Below are 27,985 nucleotides of genomic sequence, written 5' to 3'. Positions count from 1 at the left end.
GTCGGCATCTGCTTGACAGGGAGTTCATACCACTCTCTCTCTTTGTCTGGTGTAGGTCCCATATCACAGCGCCTGCCTCTGCTTGTACAGTCTGTCCTCCTGTCTGTCCGCTTTACACTATTACACTGTCGCAGCCTGTCTGTCTGTCTGTCTGTCTGTCTCCTCTCCCCCATGGCACTGTCATAACAACACACTGACTCGTGACTCTTACATGTAAGCTCTGTTTCTTCCGACTGGCTCATTAGCCTATTCAGTCTTCCTTAATGTGGGAACCTCAGCTTACATTTGAATAGATCCAATATAGATTTCTGACACAATCAACAGTGGAGTGTCATCTGAAAGATTTTATTTGAGAAAATTATCACCACATTCTTCTTTTATTTTTGACATATTGCTAATATCAATTTATTTTACCCAATGCACATTTATAATATTAGAAATGTAACTCAACCATGGGCTAAGCCTTACCCCATCTTGCATAAGCTATACATAAGGATATATAAAGTGAAATTGATCAGTTGATTGACAGTTTGAAGAGGCGGTAACTTTATTTGGATAGTCCATCTGTAGATGCTCTACAGACTATCAGTAACATTTCAACTAACTATCTACTAACTCTAACCCTAGCTCTAAACCTAACCCTAACCTTAAACCTTATTCTAAACTTAACCCTAACTTTAACCTTAGCAAGCAGTTGCTTATCAACAGATCGTTTTTTGATAGTAGGACCATCTGTAGAGCATTTACAGATGGAAAATCCGGACTATCCAAATAAAGTGTGACCGAAGAGGCGAGCACAGCCAAGAAACACTGGCTGAGATCTGTCAGGGAGATGCCTTTGGAACAGCATAAAAGGCTTGGAGAGAAGCGAGCACTGCTCAAGCCTATTAACATGTTCTGACATTAACTGTCCCCAGGCACTCAGTCAGAGGCAGTCCGTTGTTGCCTCTGAACCCTAAAGACTCTAGGCTGGTAAGATGCCCTCTGCAGAGTCTCCAGAGGTTTAATTGTTGGGTTGAGTTTGTGTTGAAAATTAAGCCCTCTTTTTTTGTGGAAATTGAAATATTTAGATGGAGGGCCATTGGAATGTTGTTTTGGGAGCACAGAGGTGAAATAACATGATCTTTATGTCATCCATTTGCCTGGTATTTATTTCCGGGCTAAGTGACGTGTTTTGGGATGTTTTTAGACATGTTTTTATAGCCAGAAATACAGCGTTACTAATAATAGACGTACAGTAGATTCTCTTGTTAGCAAGGTGCTGGCAAAGAGTACCAGGAGTCTCAGAGTGTTTTGTAGGTCAGGGAGACTGAGTTTGACGTATGAGTATGACTGCGTTAGCACAGCCCTGTAGCGCCTATGCTACTGTATGCTATTGCTATATACAGGGGCTATGGAGGGTGATTATAGTGGCTAGCTAACTGCTAGCTTCCTCCATAGCTGTGTTATGGCTCCATGTCATGTCCCCCATGTCCAGCCGCTGTCCCCAGGGCCCTATAGTCCTCTGATGCTGTCCACCCCACTGACCGCCTGCTCGCATCAGTGGAACACACAGGCCGCGTTACTCTGGAGACGGTGCGTAGTGACCCCCGGCCGTCATGGAAACTGGGTCAGTGGCTTTCCTGAAAGGAGTGTCCAGATGAATCCTTGACAGTGACAGAGAAATAATGTCCAAAAACATTTTAGTTAACATGCATTTCTGTTCTACTACTGACAAATGTTTGAGTAACTCCAGCCGTTATTGTGTTGGATTATAACCAGGTCCTAGTGTGAAAATCACATTCAGTGGTAGGGGCCAAGTCGGTTGGGGAATAGAAGCCTAATTGGCTGTTTATACTGTTGAATTTGCATGAGCTGTTGCATGTTCAGAATGCTTGGTATTGAAATGAGCTGGTATAGCCTATTAGCAACATCTACAAACACAGAGTCGATGAGGTCTAAATCGAGAGAACTCTCTACAAATCCCAAATTACACTAGCCCATAGATCATAACAAGGACGGTTCCTCCAAGCAACCAATGGATAATGCCTTAGCCTAAGACTAAACATATCAATTCCATATGTAATCCCGACCAGTGACCACCATGAACCCTTTTTTCATGAGGCTGTGAGAGTTCTGGGAACAGAGTTCTGTTTCATTGCAGGTTGTTTGTTTCCATCATTGACTTTCCGACCGTTGTGTTGAAAAACTGAGTTGGTTTTTGGGTTGAATGGAGGCTGATGAGGCTGGGTGCGTGCTAATTGAATGGACAGACAGAGTACTGACTGACCTAGTTTCATTAGTGATGATGCAGTGGGTTCCATTCCACTAGAGACCGTTAGATACATGTGCGCATCTGCCTAAAACATTTACATTTACATTTACGTCATTTAGCAGACGCTCTTATCCAGAGCGACTTACAGTTAGTGAATACATTTTCTTTATTTTTATACTGGCCCCCCATGGGAATCGAACCCACAACCCTGGCGTTGCAAACGCCATGCTCTATCAACTGAGCTACATCCCTGCCGGCCATTCCCTCCCTTACCCTGGACGACGCTGGGCCAATTGTGCGCCGCCCATGAGTCTCCCGGTCGCGGCCGGCTGCGACAGAGCCTGGATTCGAACCAGGATCTCTAGTGGCACAGTTAGCACTGCGATGCAGTGCCTTAGACCACTGCGCCACTCAGGAGCAAAAGGCGCTGCATGGTCAATCCGACGTCTGCTGTGGCCGTACAGCGTTTACTGCAATGTGGCCACCGCAGAAGTCAGCGCAAACATACTTTTTGCGCTTCGCGGAGCAGAGCTGTTGTCAAGGAAGTGAGTTTGTGTTTATACAAAACCTCCCACCCCCACTTACCGTCAACCAATAATGTAAATGCGGAGCTACACGTAGCTATTCGGAGTCCTCCGCATTGTTACAACATTTGAGAGGCGCACAGCGATGCGGTACGGAGCTTGATTTGGCCTCTGCATGCCTCCGGAGGCTCCGCAATTGCGTCACACCCTCCATACGAAACATTTTCGGATCAAGCATAAATTGGCTTTTAGTCACTTAAAATTAACTCCGCCCTCTAGTGGTGAGTGGTGGGAAACACACCACAGATCAGACCTGGCTCATGTTCATAAGGCACCAACCGGAGAAAAGTTAAATGAAACAGGACTGGGACTTGTTTTAATAAGAAACAGTCATTTTAGTTTTCTGTTGCAGAATATTTAAAAGCATTTTCTGTTGCGTGCCTTAATGAACATGGTCAACATGGCTTCAGGTGCTATCAAATAAGACTGTTAGGTTTCTATAGTAATAAAAAATACTAGACACATTTTAGTCATTTAGCAGACGCTCTTATCCAGAGCGACTTACAGTTATTGAGTGCATACATTATTTTTTTATTTTTCATACTGGCCCCCTGTGGGAATTGAACCCACAACCCTGGAGTTGCAAATTGCTCTACCAACTGAGCTACATCCCTGCCGGCCATTCCCTCCCCTACCCTGGACCAATGGCGCGCCGCCCCATGGGTCTCCCGGTCGCGGCCGGCTACGACAGAGCCTGGATTCAAACCAGGATCTCTAGTGGCACAGCTAGCACTGCGATGCAGTGCCTTAGACCACTGTGCCACTCGGGAGACACAAAACAGAAAGTATGGTTCACTAGATTGTTGCTGTTGGGTGTTCATCCACATATTGGATTTCTATTGGATTCCAGTCATAGAATGGATGTGTCCATCTTCTTCAAAGGTAGTTTGTAAACTGCAAAGAGGGACTATGGGGCTTTTTGGATCTCCCCACTTAGGCCCTGGAAGCTTTGAACATCTAATGAGAAACATTGGTCAATAGACACTTTTTCTCGGATCAATCTCCATTCATAATCCCATACGGGCTGGAACAATGTGTGTACTGAATTAGTATTCATAGTAGATTGAATGGGGCCTGTTGATCTCTTTGTGTGTGCATGTGAATGGACATGTTGGAGATGGAGAATTTCAATGGCAGACTGTGGTTATTGGCTGTGGGTATCCTTTGATCTAATCCGAGAAACGTGTGTGTGTGTGTGTGTGTGTGTACAGCATACAGTATGTGTGTGCAGATGCAAGCATGTGTGTGTTGTGTGCATTTGTCGATACGTTTCTTGGAAACCAATTACTCATTTTATCACACATTGAACTGGCAAATTGGACATCATCATAGCTCCTTGTACTCCCCACTGTACCATGGCAACAGGTATTAAGCCTTTGCCAAGACTGTGCTTCAAGTGGCAAGGATTGGACACAATGACACTCTCCAACAGTGATATATTCGAAAATAGATTTTGTCTTTTGTCTAAGATGTTGTGACACTTATAAGTGGATCCATACGAATCTAGGGAACTTGTTAAAAAAACTGATGAATCCAAAATCAAAAAACCACTAGCTACTAATGATAAGCACTTAATCTTGCTATCCTTTGGGTAGGAGAAACAGACCATGCACTGCCTTAGGCAGAGAGCAGAGCAAATGGCTCCTCAAAAGGTTGGTGCCACTACGATAATGAAATCTGAGGGAATTGAAAATAAGTTGTCAAAGAGAAGATTAATCTTTTATATTTTCGTTTTCTTTCTCATTTTCATGTTGAGGTGGAGGATATTGTTATGCACTAACAGCAACTATTTCACCATGACACTTAGAGGTCAACTAGCTAGAAGTGGGAATGCAGTTGCATAGTCTAACTGCCTGGTATTTTCACTGTAGAATAGATAAGTCCAAGTATTTTTCTTGTATATGACCCAAAGGTCAAAGGTCAACAACAACACCCTGCACTGGTTGCTTTCTCCTGGTATAATATTTCATGAATATACAGCATAGAATATCTTTGCAAATAACTTCCTGTGGAAGTAGCTGTTTGGACACTTTTCATAGAACCAGTTAACAGGCATTAATGTACACAGGCAAATCTGTAAAAAATAACACAAATATTTTTTGGTCCAACTGAAAGCTTTCAAACATTTCTACTCTATTTCTTCTGAATTGCAAGTCCATATTGGTTCAAATCCTAAAAGTCCTCCTTATCTTCCAGCATCAGACAGTGACTATGTAGCAAAGCCAGGCATGGCAAAGTTCTCCCTGCCTCCACTTGTCTCTGGTTCATTCCATATGTCTTGGGCCCTTCTCTCCCCATCCAAACACTTGTCGAGCCCCTCTGGCAACCAGTCTCCCCATCTGTGACAGCCAGCCCGAAAAGCCTGCAAACGTCACCGTCCAAATACAGTCCCATAGAGTTGGAATGGAGAATCACACACTTTGACCCTATTCCCCAGCCACTTTAATGTGGACAGACTATTTCTGACTGATCGCACAAGGACTAATGACGTCTGTACATTTTTAAACTATCTTGGGCTGATGACGAGTGATCAACAGTCAGGCTGACATTTCGTATTCTGGCATTTCTGTCATTTATTCTGGCATTTCGTTTTATATAATTTAGTCAATTAGTATTCTGTCATTCAGTGTCCTATTATTTAGGCAGAGCGTTTTGTCATTTATAGTCATCTATCATTTGAAATTCTGTCATTTAGAGAACTGTCATTTTGTCTACACCAGTAAGTAGGCCTTATATACATTGAAGCTCAAGCTGCCTTGATAGATTTATATTTTTAGGGGTTTGGTAATGATGCCTTGTGTGTGGGCGTAACGAGTAACGAGAGCAACGGGATACTAGCATCGAACGTTAACCGCCCTATGATAAAACACAGTAGGCTGTCAATGAATGGCCTTGTGCGTCACACGCAAGCTAGCGCTTCACATGCTAGCAAAGCCACTGGTGTTGAAAGGCTGATATTAGTGTCTAAGTGGACGTGTGGGTCGGAGCTGTACTGAATGGGGACTGATTGGCTACCTGATAATGGGCCTCAATTGCTTTCCCCTCATTGCTTACACATGCTGGACCTTTGTGCTAAAAAGTCCTGTTTGATTGACTGGTGAGTCTATGGCTGTGTCCCAATCACTTTATCACCTCGTCTGCTTCCCTTCCTGATAGCTGACCAATGGTAATTTTCCCCCTCTGAGTGAGCTACATGGCCCAAATGTACTTTGGGTTTGAAGAGAAGGCCTATGGACCTTTTGCCTTCATCCACTTCTAACTCAATGTAAATTATTTTCTTATTGTCCAAATTATAAAGTGGTTCATTGGTAATGATAGAATAGACCAGTGTCATTACACGCATAGCTGTACCATAGTGAGTCAACCGTAGTGGAAGAGATGACAGTGTTGCATCCACAGTCACAGAGGTCAGATAAGATATTTACATGACCAAGTCATTACGACTGTCGCACCAATGGCTCTGACTCAGTCCTTTGAAACGATGAACATGCAAAAGCCCTTTCAATGAGATACATTAGTCTCATCTTATACATTCGCACCCATATTTTATCGATATCGTGATACAAGGGGTCGTGAGGCCATGTGAAGCCACGCAAGTCGATGCAGAGAGAGAAAAAACAAAGCCTGATTAGATTGGTATTCCTCTCAAAACACACACTCCCACTCGAAAACAGCCAGTGACAGTAAACAGAGAACTCATTATGTAAAATGACTGCCTTTTCAACACATATCCCCATGCATGCCAAGAAACCAGGCTTCCGGCTAACGTGGGCAAAAGCTACTGCAACCAAGTGATCAGTGCTGCTTATGGCTGATGAGCATCAACAGCACTATACTGTCGTAGGTGTCACACCACCATAGTGTAAGACTTCTAGACTTTTGCTTGACTGGACCATGTTGTTAATCAGATCGGTTTTGACTGGATCATGTTGTGTTAATCAGATCGGTCTTGACTGGATCATGTTGTGTTAATCAGATCGGATTCATTTTGGAATATGAGGAGTAATGTAAGGTGTTAGAGCCATTCACAGGCCTCCCCAGCACTTTTAGTGGCATGTGGTTATGGCCTGAGGCAAGGCGAGGGAAGCCAGACCGACAACTGCAGTTCAAAGTTCAACTTTTTCCAAATCAGCCCAATGTTCATGAAGCACAACATACTGTATGGTTATTTGAATAACTAGGCTATTTTGTCCCATATATTTCCTTACTTTTTCTAAAATAGAGCAAAACAACTGACATAGTAATACGCTAATAAAAAAGTACACTGAACTACTATACACGGATTAGTGGTCAGGATGGAAAGGAGAGCTAGGAGGATTACTGGGACATTTTCTACACATTGTGACATGCCTGGCAGGCAGAGCTTCCTCCCAGATAATGCTCATGGCTTAAAGGACCTATAAGTTTGTCTGGCAATTGACAACTGGGATACAGGCTTGACCATTGGGTCTTAGCCATGGCCTTACAATTGACCATTAGGACATAGACATGGCCTTATCATTGACTACTGTGACACCGACTTTTTCTATTAACTCTCCACTAACTCCATCCTCTGTCTCCCTGCAGCTCCTCTTTCTGCCGGCGGCACCCCCTGCAGTTGTGGATGTGGTATGACCCTGTGTGGCAGGAAGGTGTTGACAGTGCTGAGCAGTGTGTTCACAGTGTGCGCCCTGGGCCTGCTGGGCATCGCTGTCAGTACAGACTACTGGCTCTATCTGGAGGAGGGCGTCATCCTGCCCCTCAACCAAAGCACTGAGTTACGCATGTCCCTGCACTCGGGCCTCTGGAGGGTCTGCTTCACAGCTGGTAAGTTTCTGGTTAGGCTGGTCACGGATAGACGTTGCCCCTTAAGTACAGATCTAGGATCAGTTCAGCTTAGACATGTCCCTGCAGTCAGGGCTGTGGAGGGTCTGATTCTTATTTGGTGAGTAGATGTTGCCCCTTAGGCACAAATGTAAGATCAAGGTCAATATATGTATGTATGTATGTATGTATGTATGTATGTATGTATGTATGTATGTATGTATGTATGTATGTATGTATGTATGTGTGTATATATATATATATGTATGTATGTATGTATGTATGTATGTATGTATGTATGTATGTGTGTATATATATATAGATATATATATATATATATATATTCAGAAAATGTCCATCCCCAACTACAACATTTTCCGTCTAGATAGAACTGCCAAAGGGGGTGGAGTTGCAATCTACTGTAGAGATAGCCTGCAGAGCTCTATCATACTATCCAGGTCTGTGCCCAAACAGTTTGAGCTCCTACTTCTAAAAATCCACCTTTCCATAAATAAGTCTCTCACTGTTGCCGCTTGCTACAGACCCCCCTCAGCCCCCAGCTGTGCCCTGGACACCATATGTGAATTGATTGCCCCCCATCTATCCTCAGAGTTTGTACTGCTTGGTGACCTAAACTGGGATATGCTTAACACCCCGGCCATCCTACAATCCAAACTAGATGCCCTCAATCTCACACAAATTATCAAGGAACCTACCACGTACAACCCTAAATCCGTAAACATGGGCACCCTCATAGATATCATCCTGACTAATTTACCCTCTAAATACACCTCCGCTGTCTTCAACCAGGATCTCAGCGATCACTGCCTTATTGCCTGCGTCCGTAACGGGTCTGCTGTCAAACGACCACCCCTCATCACTGTCAAACGCTCCCTAAAACACTTTAGCGAGCAGGCCTTCCTAATTGACCTGGCCCAGGTATCATGGATGGATATCGATCTCATTCCGTCAGTAGAGGATGCCTGGTTGTTCTTTAAAAGTGCTTTCCTATCAATCTTAAATAAGCATGCCCCATTCAAAAAATTCAGAACTAAGAACAGATATAGCCCCTGGTTCTCCTCAGACTTGACTGCCCTTGACCAGCACAAAAACATCCTGTGGCGTACTGCATTAGCATCGAATAGCCCCCGTGATATGCAACTTTTCAGGGAAGTTAGGAACCAATATACACAAGCAGTTAGGAAAGCGAAGGCTAGCTTTTTCAAACAGAAATTTGCATCCTGTAGCACTAACTCCAAAAGGTTTTGGGACACTGTAAAGTAAAGTCCATGGAGAATAAGAGTACCTCCTCCCAGCTGCCCACTGCACTGAGGCTAGGAAACACTATCACCACCGATAAATCTACAATAATCGAGAATTTCAACAAGCATTTTGCTACGGCTGGCAATGCTTTCCACCTGGCTACCACTACCCCGGCCACCAGCTCTGCACCCTCCGTAGCAACTTGCCCATGCCACCCCCCGTTGCAACTTGCCCATGCCACCCCCCGTTGCAACTTGCCCATGCCACCCCCCCCGAGGAGGAGCCTCTTAAAGAAGAAGTTACAGGTCTGTGAGAGCCAGAAATCTTGCTTGTTTGTAGGTGACCAAATACTTATTTTCCACCATAATTTGCAAATAAATTCATAAAAAATCCTACAATGTGTATATACAGTGAGGGAAAAAAAATATTTGATCCCCTGCTGATTTTGTACGTTTGCCCACTGACAAAGGCATGATCAGTCTATAATTTTAATGGTAGGTTTATTTGAACAGTGAGAGACAGAATAACAACAAAAAAATCCAGAAAAACGCATGTCAAAAATGTTATAAATTGATTTGCATTTTAATTAGGGAAATAAGTATTTAACCCCTCTGCAAAACATGACTTAGTACTTGGTGGCAAAACCCTTGTTGGCAATCACAGAGGTCAGACGTTTCTTGTAGTTGGCCACCAGGTTTGCACACATCTCAGGAAAGATTTTGTCCCACTCCTCTTTGCAGATCTTCTCCAAGTCATTAAGGTTTCGAGGCTGACGTTTGGCAACTCGAAACTTCAGCTCCCTCCACAGATTTTCTATGTGATTAAGGTCTGGAGACTGGCTAGGTCACTCCAGGACCTTAATGTGCTTCTTCTTGAGCCACTCCTTTGTTGCCTTGGCCGTGTGTTTTGGGTCATTGTCATGCTGGAATACCCATCCACGACCCATTTTCAATGCCCTGGCTGAGGGAAGGAGGTTCTCACCCAAGATTTGACTGTACATGGCCCGTCCATTGTCCCTTTGATGCGGTGAAGTTGTCCTGTCCCCTTAGCAGAAAAACACCCCCAAAGCATAATGTTTACACCTCCATGTTTGACGGTGGGGATGGTGTTCTTGGGGTCATAGGCAGCATTCCTCCTCCTCCAAACACGGCGAGTTGAGTTGATGCCAAAGAGCTCGATTTTGGTTTCATCTGACCACAACACTTTCACCCAGTTCTCTTCTGAATCATTCAGATGTTCATTGGCAAACTTCAGATGGGCATGTATATGTGCTTTCTTGAGCAGGGGGACCTTGCGGGCGCTGCAGGATTTCAGTCCTTCACGGCGTAGTGTGTTACCAATTGTTTTCTTGGTGACTATGGTCCCAGCTGCCTTGAGATCAGTATCAAGATCCTCCCGTGTAGTTCTGGGCTGATTCCTCACCGTTCTCATGATCATTGCAACTCCACGAGGTGAGATCTTGCATGGAGCCCCAGGACAAGGGAGATTGACAGTTATTTTGTGTTTCTTCCATTTGCGAATAATCGCACCAACTGTTGTCACCTTCTCACCAGCTGCTTGGTGATGGTCTTGTAGCCCATTCCAGCCTTGTGTAGGTCTACAATCTTGTCCCTGACATCCTTGGAGAGCTCTTTGGTCTTGGCCATGGTGGAGAGTTTGGAATCTGATTGATTGATTGCTTCTGTGGACAGGTGTCTTTTATACAGGTAACAAGCTGAGATTAGGAGCACTCCCTTTAAGAGTGTGCTCCAATTCATCTCAGCTCGTTACCTGTATAAAAGAAACCTGGGAGCCAGAAATCTTTCTGATTGAGAGGGGGTCAAATACTTATTTCCCTCATTGAAATGCAAATCAATTTATAACATTTTTGACATGAGTTTTTCTGGATTTTTTTGTTGTTATTCTGTCTCTCACTGTTCAAATAAACCTACCATTAAAATTATAGACTGATCATCTTTTGTCAGTGGGCAAACGTACAAAATCAGCAGGGGATCAAATACTTTTTTCCCTCACTGTGTATATATATGTATATGTGTGTGTGTATGTATATGTATATATGTGTATATATATAAATGTTTGTGTATATATGTATGTGTATATGTGTGTGTGTATATATATGTATGTGTGTATGTATGTATGTATGTATGTATGTACAGTGGGGGAAAAAAGTATTTAGTCAGCCACCAATTGTGCAAGTTCTCCCACTTAAAAAGATGAGAGAGGCCTGTAATTTTCATCATAGGTACACGTCAACTATGATAGACAAAATGAGGAAAAATTTTCCAGAAAATCACATTGTAGGATTTTTTGTGAATTTATTTGCAAATTATGGTGGAAAATAAGTATTTGGTCAATAACAAAAGTTTCTCAATACTTTGTTATATACCCTTTGTTGGCAATGACACAGGTCAAACGTTTTCTGTAAGTCTTCACAAGGTCTTCACAAACTGTTGCTGGTATTTTGGCCCATTCCTCCATGCAGATCTCCTGTAGAGCAGTGATGTTTTGGGGCTGTCGCTGGGCAACACAGACTTTCAACTCCCTCCAAAGATTTTCTATGGGGTTGAGATCTGGAGACTGGCTAGGCCACTCCAGGACCTTGAAATGCTTCTTAGGAAGCCACTCCTTTGTTGCCCGGGAGGTGTGTTTGGGATCATTGTCATGCTGAAAGACCCAGCCACGTTTCATCTTCAATGCCCTTGCTGATGGAAGGAGGTTTTCCCTCAAAATCTCACGATACATGGCCCCATTCATTCTTTCCTTTACACGGATCAGTCGTCCTGGTCCCTTTGGAGAAAAACAGCCCCAAAGCATGATGTTTCCACCCCCATGCTTCACAGTAGGTATGGCGTTCTTTGGATGCAACTCAGCATTCTTTGTCCTCCAAACACGACGAGTTGAGTTTTTACCAAAAAGTTATATTTTGGTTTCATCTGACCATATGACATTCTCCCAATCCTCTTCTGGATCATCCAAATGCACTTTAGCAAACTTCAGACGGGCCTGGACATGTACTGGCTTAAACAGGGGGACACGTCTTGCACTGCAGGATTTGAGTCCCTGGCGGTGTAGTGTGTTACTGATGGTAGGCTTTGTTACTTTGGTCCCAGCTCTCTGCAGTTCATTCACTAGGTCCCCCCGTGTGGTTCTGGGATTTTTGCTCACCGTTCTTGTGATCATTTTGACCCCACGGGGTGAGATCTTGCGTGGAGCCCCAGATCGAGGGAGATTATCAGTGGTCTTGTATGTCTTCCATTTCCTAATAATTGCTCCCACAGTTGATTTCTTCAAACCAAGCTGCTTACCTATTGCAGATTCAGTCTTCCCAGCCTTGTGCAGGTCTACAATTTTGTTTCTGGTGTCCTTTGACAGCTCTTTGGTCTTGGCCATAGTGGAGTTTGGAGTGTGACTGTTTGAGGTTGTGGACAGGTGTCTTTTATACTGATAACATGTTCAAACAGGTGCCATTAATACAGGTAACGAGTGGAGGACAGAGGAGCCTCTTAAAGAAGAAGTTACAGGTCTGTGAGAGCCAGAAATCTTGCTTGTTTGTAGGTGACCAAATACTTATTTTCCACCATAATTTGCAAATAAATTCACTAAAAATCCTACAATGTGATTTTCTGGAATTTTTATCCTCATTTTGTCTGTCATAGTTGACGTGTACCTATGATGAAAATTACAGGCCTCTCTCATCTTTTTAAGTGGGAGAACTTGCACAATTGGTGGCTGACTAAATACTTTTTTCCCCCACTGTATGTATGTATGTATGTATGTATGTATGTATGTGTATATATATATATGTTTGTGTGTGTGTGTGTGTATGTGTATATATATATGTGTGTATTTATATATATATATATATATATATATATATATATATATATATATATATATATATATATTGCTTTGTCACAAACACCAAATAGATAGAGTGAAATGTGTGGTTTTACGGGGTCAGCCATACACTCTTCGAAAAAAGGGGTTCCAAAAGGGTTCTTCGGCTGTCCCCGTGGAGAACCCTTTTTGGTTCCAGGTAGAATCCTTTTTTGTTCCAGGTAGGACCTTTTTGGAACATACAACCCAAAAGGGTTCTACCTGCAACCAAAAAGGGTTATTCTATGGGGACAGCCAAATAACCCTTTAAGGTTCTAGATAACATATTTTTTCTAAGAGTGTAGTAGTACGGCACCCTTGGAGAGAATTAGGGTTAAGTGCCTTGCTCAAGGACACAGTCAGATTTTTTACCTTGTCGGCTCGGGTAGTAGAACCAGCGACCTTTCGGTTACTGGCCCAACGCTCTAACCGCTAGGCTACCTGCAGCCCTAGACGTTGACCCTTACCCTTAGACACAGATCTAGGATCAAGGTAGACGCTGCCCCTTAGGCGTCCCCAGATCATCATAACACTGGTCAGTGTCCATTCAGGGACACTGACCAGTGTTTACTTCAGTTTCTGAAGTTTCTATGTCTGATGACTGGTAGCTTCTAGCTGGCCTCGGTTTCAGTCTGTTTCTGTTTTGGTAAGTGATGACAGGAGTTGGCGAGGAGGAGAAACAGGCTGGCACTCCAGGCTGATTCACCAGACCGTCACAGGACCCACTCTGGAGTCAAATGTCATGTTCATCCTCTTCTCTCTCCACTCCCTCCCGGCTGCGTCCCAATAATCTGTCCTTGAGTTACCATGTCTACCCATGTTGGGTTATTACCATTACTTGTCCTTTCAACTCACCCTGGCTGCTCTCTCACTCTACGACGCTGACAGAGAAAAAACCATGCACTTCTACATTCTTTTCTTCCTTTGTCACTACCTCACGTGTCCCATTGCTGACCTGTTTCTCAGCGCTGGCCATGCCGCTCGTCATTCCAGCATACAACACGTGTTTTTATCCAGATCCATAAACTTGCCCACTTTCTGAAGAAGCAGTAGTAACCTTACTAGCCAAGCTAATCCAACACCCCTGTTCACTTTCTCCTTCTACTCTGACTGTGAAAAGCCTTGTTTAAAGGGGTACTAACGCTGGCTTTTCTCCACCCCGCATGGTTACCTTGTGCCCTATCACAGGGATGCTCCTCCCCTTCCGACACCACCCCCTCACCGCACTGAGGCATGCTGGGAGCTTGGAGCAGGAAGTGTAAACCGGAAGTACTAACTTTCACCACTTCTCTCTCTTAGCGACGCCATCTTTCGAAGTGTTTCCGAGCAGTAAACCAGGTATTCACTTCCTCTCTGATGTACAGTACTCTCTCCCCAGATAGCCTCTGGATACTGAGGCTGACACAATCAAATGTAGCCAGTGCATTAGAATAAAACGAATGACCTAACATGTACTGTATTTAAAATGCATGCACTTGCTAAGTAATATAAATCTGTAAAATGTATGAGGACAATAAACAGGATTTGTTTCTATATTGCCATTATACCAGTGAAGGCTGGTGCAGGTAGAAATGGGGAAGAATGGCTAATATCTCCCTTCACCAGCATTATACTTTCCAGAAAGCATCACAAAGTGACATGATGGTAAAAGCACACTCCTAGTTACTTTTTGCCCTCATTGTCCATCCTGACCTCCACATGTCCTCAAGCAACACCATGTCAACATGACATGGTTCTGTGGTGATTAAATAGCGGATGTTTTGCTTTGGTCCAAAAGACCAACTTCCATTGAAGGACTAATGAACCAGTATTCGTGTTTTAGCTGCAATTTAATGGCCTTGTTGCTAAACTGACCCAGCTAGCTGTCTGTTTGACCCAGAAACTCTAGGCTATCTGTGTTGGGTTAGTTAGTGACAGACACACTGGGCCTATCTAACTCAGTACTGTTACGATACATCATTACACCATAGAGAGTGAATGGGCTGTGTTAGGCCCAGTATTGATGCTGCAGAGCGTCCATTGAGTGGTAGTGTTAAATGCAGCTGTTGGTCCCAGTCTCTGTTTGATGTGTACTTGTATTGACTCTGGCCAATCCACTGATGTATAAAAGCTGGCTTCTCTCATGTCCATGAGACTGAAGAAGGTGCTCTAACTAGAGTGCTATAGTGGTTAGAAATGGCAAACAGGTCACTGGTTGATAGACATGCACATAAGGCCAGTTTCCTGGACTGGAAGACACCTTTAGACGAGATTTTCGAGGAGGTTTTCCATTGAACATGCTTTTCAGTCCAGGAGTATGCCTCATATGAGTTTAGTAAAGCACCTCATAGCGAGTAAGAAAAATGAAGGTAATTTGTTATATTGAGTTAGAACAAACTGAAATAAGCTACCTATCGACTTTGGACCATAGACATTAAAACCAGTAGCTAGTGCTAGCGCTGACATCATCCACGTATTCCTTTGGAAAACTCCAGATGGTGCATGAAGCTGGAAGCATTTGAATTTGAAACGCGCCATATTGCTGAATGTGGCTGGATGGCACCCAAAAAAATTGCAAGCCTGCTCGTAGCCTGCCCGTGATTGGTCTGTGTCACTACATGGTCCTGTGTGACGACAAATGTAGTAGTCAGAATGGATCACTATTTAATTAAATATCTCGATTTGTAACAAACTTTAAAATAATTCACTGTGGGGATTGAACTTGATCATAATAAACTAATTTTAGAGCCCAAAACGTCCCCCAAAAGAGGGTTAATTACTGCTAAAACGGGTGGGGAGGAGAGGAGAGAGAGAGAGAGATTCAACCGCACGAATACAAGCACACACATACAATCACCTGTGGGTAGGGTGAAATTGAAATAAACACACCCTTTTGCCACAGGACAGGGTGATAAAATGTCATGGCTGGGTTCTTTTTATGTTGGAACAAACAAACATTGAAGAACTTGGTGTATGTTTGTACAATTTAGTGTCTTACAAAGTAAAAGTAACAGCCTTTCTTTGGTCGCTTGCATCTTCCTCTTTCCTTATCTAACAACCCTGGTGTCTGTCTGTTTAAACCCTTTAAAACAACACAGCTCTATGCAACAGTTCTCTACTATGTCTATTCCCTATTCATCCATGTTCATGCCATTTCATTCCTGCACAATTCCATTGATTAACTCTACTTACCCCTTTTTCTAGCGATGAGCCCCCTTAGTGTGTGGGCTTTGTATTCACATGTTAAAGGTGTAATAAAGGGTTAATAAATGGTTAACAAATGGTTAATATATGCCATCTTTTGTTGTAGGAGATGAGAAGGGCCGCTGTTTCACCATTGAGTATGTGATGCCCACCAACGTGCAGCTGACGTCTGAGTCTACAGTTAGTGTGCTGAGTAAGTGAAGAAGACTTGTCATACGCTCATCTCAGTCTCATTTTCCTCTGTTCTGGGGACATGCATCAAGTGTTTCAGAGTAGGAGTGGTGATTTAGGATCAGTTTTACCTTTTTAGATTACAATGTATAAGATAACATGGACAGGCGGATCTGATCTTAGATCAGCATTCCAAGCTGAGATGCTTTATGAATACGGGCTCTGGTCCCTAGCACAAACACACCCGTTCTGTTGTGGTAGGGCACATAGGTAGGGCCAAGAGTTTTTCCAGACTGTATGACCTGGCAAGTCATTAACTATCCCATAACCAGAACCCAGAGTTTTTCCTGATCAGATCACATGGTCAGGAAAAACTCCTGGCCTAACTCGTAGGCTGCCAGACAGACTGCTGTCTCTTAAGGCCTCAAGATATTTCTGTTCTTAAAATCTAAAAAATAACTTTGACATGAATTGAGTGATCGATGAGGGGTATGCCTAAGGAGAGGAAGAACATGCCTCAACGTCAATAGTATGTCCTTCCTTTGACTATATTACTCACAATTATCATAATGAGTAATAGTGAATTATATGGACAATAATGCGATACACATACGTATGTCAGACACATATGTCATTCCCCCAGAGAGACCGAAGGTACTCATGTAATACATGATGTATGCTTTGAAGCATGGCATATGCCAGGGGTAGCTAGGCAACTAGATTCAGCCACGGGACGATTTTTGTCGGAGCGGATGGTTAATTATAATAATTTGTAAAGTGCAAATTGACCACAACTAAGCCCAAAAAGAGATTGTATTTGAAAATAACAATGTCATACCTTCATTACATTGAGACACGATCACATATTTCTGTCTTCTTTTTTTGTGGGAATATTTGGGAACAGATTTAGTAAATTAAACTCATTTTTGCTGAATTCCTGATGATTTCTAGTCTCTTTTGACCAAAAACCAAAACGTTTCTGTTACTGAAAACTTTGGGGGGGCAAATTAAATTAAACGAGGGCTGATTTTGGCCCGTGGGCCGCCTGTTGCCAACCCCTGCCGTATTATCAATGTGTAAGAGAAAATATCCTTTAAATCCATACGGCACAGGCTTGGGATGGACTGAATGGAGTAGTGTTACAGTGGTCCCAACTGACACACATCCACAGAATCCACACATCTCCCCCCATATAGATGTATGTTTGTGCTATTCCTGACTTGCCCCTGAGGCATGGCTCATTCCACTCTAACAAGGGATATGGGGGGAGATATATAAAATGCAAGGGCGCAATTTATTTTGCGAGAGATGCCCCTCAGGCCAAATGCAGATGGATACACACTGTGGGCCAGCTATCTAAAATGCAGCGAGAGAGAGAGAGAGCGATTCCTATAAGGCCTAAAGTGAAGAAGATGGGAGAGTGAAGATTTACAAAACTCTGAAAGCAGTAACAAGACCTGTGGAGGAGTCTGTCTCTCTCACAATTTGCAAAGCCCATAGAGCAGACCAATATATACTACCAGACTCAATGTTATTAGACACATACTTCAGAAATATTTTGCTGATTGGCCCTATTCTCATTCAATTGTAGATGTAATGTCCCACGTTAGACGATCACGTTTCCCCATATTTAAAGATTTGATTGATCCAATGGGAGCTCCTGCACTATCCAGTAATTTAATCGCTGGAAAGCACATACGACACTCAGGCTGTAGCATAGACCTACCTCTTTACCCAGACAATGCAATTTGACCTATGGTCTGCTCCTGCTTCATAGCATAGTTATGTTGCTATGGTTAATGGAGAATCCAGGGAGAAACCATTCTCACAGTAGGGGTCCCAGCTCCAGCTCCTTAAGTATAGATGCCTGTGGAGACATCCCAGGCAGTGGAACCACCCCCTGGTGTGTGCAAATGGAATGAGACCAGGCACTGGGGTAGCCATATTGCTCCTTGTTTTTCAGAGACCTCAAGAGAGAAAAAGAATCAACTGTGGGAAGTTGGAAAAATGTACAAAACCAATTTAACCAGGAAACTAATCTAGTGTTTGCTGTATGCCCCTCACTGCTTTATGGTTATTTTACTGAGTCAATCAAATCATGTTGTGCTTTATCTTAGTGGTTAGAAGACACATTGAATTTACACGTATATTCAAACTCTTCATAGAACACCAAGACTCATCACAATAGATGAATTGACACGAATGACTGAATAAATGAATGAACGAACTAACGAACAAACGAAGAAACGTACTAAGTGTATCATCCTTTCTGTATCTCCTTTCCCTGTTCCAGAGATGATCCGTTCAGCCACTCCCTTCCCCCTGGTTAGTCTCTTCTTCTTGTTCATCGGTTTTGTCCTGAGTAACATCGGACACATCCGGCCCCATCACACCATCCTGGCCTTCATCTCCGGAATCTTCTTCATCCTCTCAGGTAAATGACCTCATATCACTTCTGTGAATGCATTTAGTTGAAACAAGAAATCCTTCACATTATTTACTGAGTGTAAGTGCCAGTTTCCTGGACACAGATTAAACCTAGTCCTGGACTATTAAACTATTTCAATGGAGAATCTCCATGTGTGTTAGTCCTGGACTAGGTTTAATCTGTGTCCAGGAAACTGGCTCAATATGGTTTAATTTTAAATCCCCAGGACACATTCTTTGTTGTGTCATCTAGTAAGGAATCACATGCACAATTATTATTGGCAATACCATAGAATGCAGCTATTGTTGCATAGCAACAGGAAATTGGGGTCCTGTATCAGTGATCATGACTGCTGGCACACCATGACAGCTATACTATTTATTTATATTTCTAATGTAATGTTGCATATCATAAACACACTGGACAAGTACGCACATTTATCACCATAGAATTAGAACATCCTGCTTATCCATCAGAAATACAGAAGATTCTATATTCTCTCTCTCTCTCTCTCTCTCTCTCCATCCCTCCTCTCTCTCTGCTAGGTCTGTCTCTGGTGGTGGGCCTGGTGTTGTACATCTCCAGTATTAATGATGAGATGTTGAACAGGACCAAGACCAATGAGGCCTACTTCATCTACCAGTACGGCTGGTCCTTCGCCTTCGCTGCCATCTCCTTCCTGCTCACTGAGGTAACTTCCTCCTTGCTTCTTCATTACATTGTAGACCCAATCCCAAATCCACCCGCATAGCCTAACATACCCCTAGAGCCTATGCATTTTGCTTACACCTGTCAATGTAGAGTACATAGGGCAGCGTTTCCCAAACTCGCTCCTGGGGACCCCAAGGGGTGCACGTTTTGGTTTTTGCCCTAGCACTACACAGCTGATTCAAATCATCAAAGCTTGATGATTAGTTTATTATTTGAAACACCTGTATAGAGCTAGGGAAAAAACCAAAACGTGGGGTCCCGAGGACAGAGTTTGGGAAACTCTGACATAGGGAATGGGGTCTAGGGGTTGATGTAGATCAAATCTTTTACGCAATGATACCCACATTCTTAAGTCTGTTGATACAGATCAGCGGAAATCTAGGTTGATTGGGGAATTAACTGCTCCTCATTAGGCATTCATAGAAAGGCACAAGGCACAACCTTGCAGTTGTGATATAATTTGTTGAAGAGGATACTGTATGTTATCCTGCTCTCTTACTGTCATCTATCTCCAGACAGCCGGTGTCATGTCCGTCTACCTGTTCATGAAGCGCTACACGGCCGAGGAGATGTACAGACCCCACCCGGGCTTATACGAGCCGCGCCACAGCAACTGCTCCGACTACTCTGGTCAGTTCCTGCACCCGGACACCTGGGCCCAGCGCGGTCGCAGCCCCTCCAGCATCTCCAGCGACGCCTCGCTCCAGATGAACCACTCCCTCCATTCCAACTACCCAGCGCTCCTCAAGTGTCCCGAGTACAACCACATGTCCTCCTCCCCATGCTGAGGCCAATGTGAAGCCCTGGAGCCTGGGCAGCGGGTTGCACACACATTCCCAGGAAGGGAGAGTCTGGCTGGGTTGCTGAGTTGGTAGACTAGGTTGGTCGGTCTGGAAGAAGGCGATTTGGGGGCTGATGGGGAGGCGCCTAGGTTGCGTTTTGTGAGAGAGGGGTGGTGTATCTTTTTCCACGTGTGTGACGGCCTCTTTTGAAGTCCTCTTGTAGTGCAGTTTTGACACATTTGGGAGATGGCGACCCCCATAAACCGACCTTCCCTCTCTGGTTTTACTCAATGTAAATTAGAAGTAGTGATTCTCTATCAGACCTAGTTCACCTTCGCCATACAGTACTTTCTCCATCTTGGTCAATAGAGAAACCGATATCTCCCAGGTAACCCTCATAGGACTTCTGTCAACTGTATAACTTGTAACATAATATGATAATATAAGTGGGGAGATTGAAAGTGAAACATTCTCTCTTTATTATTTTATCTTGATTCTATTTATTATGACTATGTGGTTAAATCATACTGCCAGAGAGCAGAATGTTTATTACAAGTATTTGATCAATTAGATTCTTTTTTCATCGTCCATCTCACGCTCAGCACTGTTGTACTGTTAATGAAGACACAGAGATAAAGTTGGTATATATTTGAATGGAAAGAAACCAGGAAGCTACTACTACGCCCATGGAGTCCAAATTGAGTCCCTGCAGAATAACAGTATGTACATAATGCAGTGAAAAGGAGGGAATAAAGGGATGATGAAGCTAAAGGAGAAAGAAAAGAAAGGATAGTGTGTAGCCTCAAAACATGGTTTGATAGTCATTGAGACCATCAGATATGGAGAGCCAGTTTGAATGTAATGTTGCTGATGAAGAATGCAAAGTCGATATAAGCGAATCATGATTTTGCTGTTAATAGTGCACCAGGAACATATACCTGTACAAGAATACTGCTCTTTGGCAATGGAGTAAATCACTGGAAACGTAAAATGTATATGTAAAACAAGTTTTCTATCAGATTGCATATTCATACAAAGTATACAGTGACATAGTCAGATGCAAGCTGTTTGGCCTTGGTGTCTAGTGTGTTTCCCAAATGGTACCCTATTCCCTATATAGCAAACTACTTTTGGCCAGGGCCCTGGACAAAAGTAGTTTGCTACATAGGGAATAGGGTGCCATTGGGAATTTGACATTGATAAAGGAAATACCCTGTATGGAGGAATATAAAAAAATCTTACGCTGTAAAATGTAGTAACTTGAAAATACATCTTGTATCATATACATTATATATTTAAGCTACAGCATTTATGCCATTGTTACACCTCATTAATAGTTCCATCGCTGTACATTTTTAAAGTCAATTATAAATGTATAGAACACAATTATTGTCGATGTTCAATTGTTATTTATGAACAATATTACATTTTTTCTTGTTCGGTAGTCTCATTGACAGCCTAGAAGTTTCTATCCACAGTGCGCAACATGATAAATATAAGATTAGCTATAGCTAAGATTGCAAGTGGAGAAGAGTGTGGCTAAATCTAAAAACATCCGATAGTGTTGTTCTAGGTTGTTATAGGGTTGTTCAACAGGCAACATTTCTACATTGGATCTCCATGAAATACATGTTTCCACTTGATTGCTTTGTTCAGTTTGAAGAATAAGTTATATATTTTGAGAAAAAATCTAAACGTTAAAACTGCCAAACAAATATGAAATATTTTGTACATTCTATTTGTGTTAACACTGTATTTAATCATAAACATCTACATAGACTGAAATAACTTTTATATAGACTACTACATGTGTAAGTTATAACCATATGGATGTTCTACTCATTAGTAGCCATGGTAGTCCCGTGTAGCTCAGTTGGTAGAGCATGGCGCTTGCAACGCCAGGGTTGTGGGTTCGATTCCCATGGGGGACTAGTATGAAAAAAGTATGTAAGTCGCTCTGGATAAGGGCGTCTGCTAAGTGATGTAAATGTCAAATGTAAATGTAAGCCATAGAACCATTCATCTACACAGTATATCTATTATGCCTGTGATTATAGCTGCTTTGCCTCGTGCATCGCATATTGAGAATGTGAGCTTTTTAATTTGTTGTAATACAATGTTTTAGAAAAGATTCAAGTCAGAGAAGTCAATGGAGATGTCGAAATATTTTTTTTACAAAGAGTAATTATCATGATGTTCGATGTGCAATCTACTGTATTATATCTCTGTTGAAAATAAATAAAAACTGCTGTATTTGATGAAGTACCTCAAGGCTGAACTTCTTGTCTCTTAAAATATATGAATGTATCCACTTCATACTACACTACACTACAAGAGACAGATTATCTCAAATCAAATTGTATTTGTCACATGCTTGGTAAACAACAGCTGTAGACTAACAGTGAAATGCTTACTTACGGGCCCTTCCCAACAATGCAGAGAGAAACAAATAGAAGTAATAGAGGAATAAATACACAAAGAGTAACGATATGTGTAACGATTATCTGTTGATTTTGTGTGATGTGCTACACATCGTCTCCCTCTAGTATAGTGGTTCCCAACCAGGGGTACTAGGAACATAGGCCTACTGTTAAAATGCACGAGGGAGTACTTCAGGGGTACTCTGGGCAGAGCAAACTTCAGTTGGTGGTACAGTAACCAAAAAAGGTTTGGAACCACTGGTCTAGTAATACAGTATATTTTGTACACTGCATGGCCAATGTTCTTTACTAGTATAGTAATTGATGAAGAATTCCCTTTAGACTATTGAGATAAAGTGGGGGAAAAAAGTGTTTAGTCAGCCACCAATTGTGCAAGTTCTCCCACTTAAAAAGATGAGAGAGGCCTGTAATTTTCATCATAGGTACACGTCAACTATGACAGACAAAATGAGGAGAAGAAATCCAGAAAATCACATTGTAGGATTTTTTATGAATTTATTTGCAAATTATGGTGGAAAATAAGTATCAATAACAAAAGTTTCTCAATACTTTGTTATATACCCTTTGTTGGCAATGACACAGGTCAAACGTTTTCTGTAAGTCTTCACAAGGTTTTCACACACTGTTGCTGGTATTTTGGCCCATTCCTCCATGCAGATCTCCTCTAGAGCAGTGATGTTTTGGAGCTGTCGCTGGGCAACACGGACTTTCAACTCCCTCCAAAGATTTTATATGGGGTTGAGATCTGGAGACTGGCTAGGCCACTCCAGGACCTTGAAATGCTTCTTACGAAGCCACTCCTTCGTTGCCCGGGCGGTGTGTTTGGGATCATTGTCATGCTGAAAGACCCAGCCACGTTTCATCTTCAATGCCCTTGCTGATGGAAGGAGGTTTTCACTCAAAATCTCACGATACATGGCCCCATTCATTCTTTCCTTTACACGGATCAGTCGTCCTGGTCCCTTGGCAGAAAAACAGCCCCAAAGCATGATGTTTCCACCCCCATGCTTCACAGTAGGTATGGTGTTCTTTGGATGCAACTCAGCATTCTTTGTCCTCCAAACACGACGAGTTGAGTTTTTACCAAAAAGTTATATTTTGGTTTCATCTGACCATATGACATTCTCCCAATCCTCTTCTGGATCATCCAAATGCACTCTAGCAAACTTCAGACGGGCCTGGACATGTACTGGCTTAAGCAGGGGGACACGTCTGGCATTGCAGGATTTGAGTCCCTGGCGGCGTAGTGTGTTACTGATGGTAGGCTTTGTTACTTTGGTCCCAGCTCTCTGCAGGTCATTCACTAGGTCCCCCCCGTGTGGTTCTGGGAGTTTTGCTCACCGTTCTTGTGATCATTTTGACTCCCACGGGGTGAGATCTTGCGTGGAGCCCCAGATCGAGGGAGATTATCAGTGGTCTTGTATGTCTTCCATTTCCTAATAATTGCTCCCACAGTTGATTTCTTCAAACCAAGCTGCTTACCTATTGCAGATTCAGTCTTCCCAGCCTGGTGCAGGTCTACAATTTTGTTTCTGGTGTCCTTTGACAGCTCTTTGGTCTTGGCCATAGTGGAGTTTGGAGTGTGACTGTTTGAGGTTGTGGACAGGTGTCTTTTATAATGATAACAAGTTCAAACAGGTGCCATTAATACAGGTAACGAGTGGAGGACAGAGGAGCCTCTTAAAGAATAAGTTACAGGTCTGTGAGAGCCAGAAATCTTGCTTGTTTGTAGGTGACCAAATACTTATTTTCCACCATAATTTGCAAATAAATTCATAAAAAATCCTACAATGTGATTTTCTGTCATAGTTGACGTGTACCTATGATGAAAATTACAGGCCTCTCTCATCTTTTTAAGTGGGACAACTTGCACAATTGGTGGCTGACTAAATACTTTTTTTCCCCACTGTATATCCCGATTAAGAGTATTGAGATGCACCATTTTTACGAATATTAAGATGCAGCCCTCATTAAGAGGGTTGAGATATACCCCTCATTACGAGTTTTGAGATGTACCCTTTTAAAAGAGTATTGAGATGCACCCTTTTAAAGATATTGAGATGCACCCCTTTTAACACATATGGAGCTGATTCAGACCCAAGTGATGCGTACTTTAATGGAACTTAATTTCCTTTTCATGCACATTTCTCTCTATGCATATTCTGACCTTGAACTTAGGCATGAGCTAAATCAATGGTGTACATTCAACTCGGAGAGTGTAAAATGTACACTATTTGCAGTGAACATATGAGTCCCACTGTACTGGTGTTCAAAAAACACTTTTGGAGTGTTAAAAATGTAACTCTGTTGCAGTGGTCCCCATTTTACCCTTAAAGTGTTCAAAGGAACTTATCTTTGTGTAGCATAAGATTAATCGATCAATGTACATGCAAAAACACAGATGTTTAAAACAATCCCCCCAAAATAAATAAACCTGCAGTCGGGCATGCTGGGAAATATGATAATAACGGGTGTGGTTTTGATGGGACTGTTTTACTCACCACAGCGTAAAACAATAACTCTGGTTATTAACACCAACACTGGGAGTTCTTTTACACCACTTAGTGTTAATTTCACATGTACAGAATGAATTTAACTCCTGAATCAACACTAGAAATGTTACACAGAAAGAAAATTCAGCCAGCTATTCTTTAGGGGTGGAGATCACAGAAATTGAGGTGTGGCAGAGGTGTGTCTACAGATACGCTGTATTCAGACCTTGGCTCTATTCAATCAGATCCGCTTTAGCCGACATCCGAATAGTGGTTGTTTTGACGTGTCGAAGGTGGAACTGCGTTAGAGCTGTCAAATCCACAAGTGGATCCAGGCATCATAACTAAAGCAGACATTGACATTTGGCTGCATGGAGTTGCATTAACAGAACCCAACCTGGACTAAGGGGTAGATGTAACATAGTCAATGTAAATCCGAGACACTCCAATTAGTATGATATGTTACGTTTCGTATAGTATGTATTCATTTGTGATATGTTACGAATTCCAATTTGTTGGAATTTGTTGGAATAGCGTTAGCTAGGTGGCTAACGCAAATGTTAGCTAGGTGGCTAACGCAAATGTTAGCTAGGTGGCTAGCGTTAGCTAGGTTAGGAGTTAAGGTTAGGGTTAGGAAATAGGTTTAAGGGTTAAGGTTAGGGGAAGGGTTAGCTAATATGCTAAGTAGTTGCAAAGTAGCTAAAAAGTAGTAAGTAGTTGCAAAGTTAATAATTAGCTGAAATGCTAAAGTTGTCCATGATGAGATTCAAACACGGTTGCTAGACGTTTGAATTATACGCCCACCAATCCACCCTGACCAACCACCCTACTTTTGTTTTTGCCTTAGTAACCTTCTTTCTTATGTAACCATACCAAACGTAACATATCACACTAATTTGAGTGTCCCGGATTTACTATGTTACGTCTAGTCATTGAGACCAGGCTGAGAAATCCCATGCAGCCTTGTTTACAAGTTAGAACACAGGAATGTGAGATGTATTCTACACCTCAATTAGGATGATAGAAATCCTCACTATTTAGTTCAATGATAAATTTGATTGCAATTATTTCTATATAGCCTTAACATTCTCATTCTGAATTTCTAACTAGTGGGGGGAATTCTGATGATGGAATTGGTGTTTTTCAAATAAATGATGATTGACAAATAATTTTGAAGGTACACGTGGCGCTAATGTCATTTAACTATAAAGCTCCACTCCATATTTAATTCTTAATGTCTACTGCTTGCAAAATATATGTCTTTCAACTATAATAAAAAAACAATTGCAGTACAAGGATTATCCTGACTTTCAAGAATGCCTGAATTGCTTCGACTTGCTTTTCTGGTTGGCTGACAAGTTTCACCATCCAAATAGTTCAGTTGTAGTATTGCATTGAATGATGAATGGTTCAAATGAAAAGGGATTATGCATACATCTTGTTTTATCCAAGAAAGAAAGAAATGAATGAATAAATAAACAATAACACATGAATTAAGGTCTGGATTCAATCCGAATCGACAAAGTATTGCGGAAAATCCGCCTTAAAATGTAACTGTAAATTCCGAATGAGCCGACATATGCAGCGTTTACCTGAATACCGTGAATGCAGTGTCCGTGACTGCGGTAACATTGCCATTAATTGTCAATCGCGCTATAAAGCGGATCTTCAGCACAATGGATTGAATAGAGCCCTAAAACACTGTCCTTGTAACGAAGGGCTCACTTCTTCACAGGATGGATTGCACTAGCATTTATCCTATTGAAATGCTATATATTTTTTTGAGATGCCAGGTTTATTAGGAGTATTGAGATGCATCCCTTATTAGAATATTGAGATGCACCCCTCATTGACAGTATTGAGATGCACCCTTTTTAAAGATGATTGCAGTGTTACCACCCCTCTGTCATCAATTCAGTGTGTGTCCCAAATGGCACCCTATTCCCTACATAGTGCACTACTTTTGACCAGGGCTGGTCAAAAGTAGTGCACTATATAGGGAATAAAGTGCCTTTTGGGATTCAGCCTGTGTTGATAAACAGAGCGAACATCATCCACCTTTTCAAGATCCAAATGATGACTTCAGTACAGACATGCAGAAGATGGGGAGCTGTGGCACTGTGCCTCTGTACTACACTGCCATCTAGTGTTGGTTATAGAAAGACACAAGTTAGAGCTGCATCTACAGTAGCATCATTCAGTCTCACTGGAAAAACATTATTTCATCTACTTTGTGATCATTCTATACTTACCATGTTAAACAAAAGAAACGGTCTCAACAAAGACATTCAAATATTTGTCCAAAACATATCAACTGGAGGAAAAAACTATCTTGGGTGAAATATCAACCATTCGACTGAGTGATCATTATTACAATGAGATCTTTTTACACAGAAAAGTTATATCTCTCAGCTGGGTCCCTTTCTTCATCTGTAACGCCTCAGTCCTCGCCTATGGATGACAGGAGAACTTAACAGAAGGTCAGAGGATACTCACACTAAACTCTAACATGTTTAGCATGTACCTGACGTGCATGTACACACACACACACACATTTATTAAAACACAGTAATCATCAATGTGAGGGCGACGTCAGGACCCTATACACACCCGTCAGCTTCACCGTGGGGACATCGTGGCCCTCTGTCAGCGCAACTGTGGCCACCCATCTGGAATAGATGGTGATCAGCTTTCTGTTTACTTCCTCAACATCACCAGTGAGCTAACAGGTCTCAGAACAGTCTGCCGAGGGAGCTAACAGTCTCAGAACAGTCTGCCGAGGGAATGAGAAGGAGAGGGGGCGAGAAGGTGAGGGGGGATCAGGGATGATAGGGAGAGAGAGGGATGGCGAAAGGAGAGGGGGGATGCGTTATTCGACTCTACTCAAGCCAGCTGTTGATCAGGAATGCTGAGATAGACCTCCGACTAGGACTATTATGATTACTATGACCCTGGATGCCCTCTTCCTCAATAGCTTTACATAAAAATATAAACGCA

The 27,985-nt window shown here is 42.4% G+C and overlaps 1 protein-coding gene across 3 annotated transcripts in view; it reads left to right on the top strand.

Moving 5' to 3' along the window:
• LOC121533160 (voltage-dependent calcium channel gamma-5 subunit-like) overlaps positions 1-21,984 on the top strand; it is a 30,120-nt gene extending 8,136 nt beyond the window's left edge. For 2 of the 3 annotated variants that reach the window (XM_045212975.1, XM_045212973.1), the window contains 6 exons: positions 7,405-7,644; positions 14,080-14,118; positions 16,070-16,156; positions 18,428-18,568; positions 19,108-19,253; positions 19,789-21,984. In XM_045212975.1, the coding sequence (XP_045068910.1) occupies positions 7,449-7,644; positions 14,080-14,118; positions 16,070-16,156; positions 18,428-18,568; positions 19,108-19,253; positions 19,789-20,061 (882 nt within the window). In that variant the 5' untranslated portion in view covers positions 7,405-7,448 and the 3' untranslated portion in view covers positions 20,062-21,984. The remainder of the gene's footprint in view (positions 1-7,404; positions 7,645-14,079; positions 14,119-16,069; positions 16,157-18,427; positions 18,569-19,107; positions 19,254-19,788) is intronic. The other variant, XM_045212976.1, reaches the window with a different exon arrangement.
• The last annotated feature ends 6,001 nt before the right edge of the window (positions 21,985-27,985 follow it).

The sequence above is a fragment of the Coregonus clupeaformis genome, unplaced genomic scaffold (assembly GCF_020615455.1).
Source record: "Coregonus clupeaformis isolate EN_2021a unplaced genomic scaffold, ASM2061545v1 scaf0066, whole genome shotgun sequence".
Classification (NCBI taxonomy): domain Eukaryota; kingdom Metazoa; phylum Chordata; class Actinopteri; order Salmoniformes; family Salmonidae; genus Coregonus; species Coregonus clupeaformis.
This window is presented reverse-complemented; position numbering and strand designations above follow the sequence as displayed.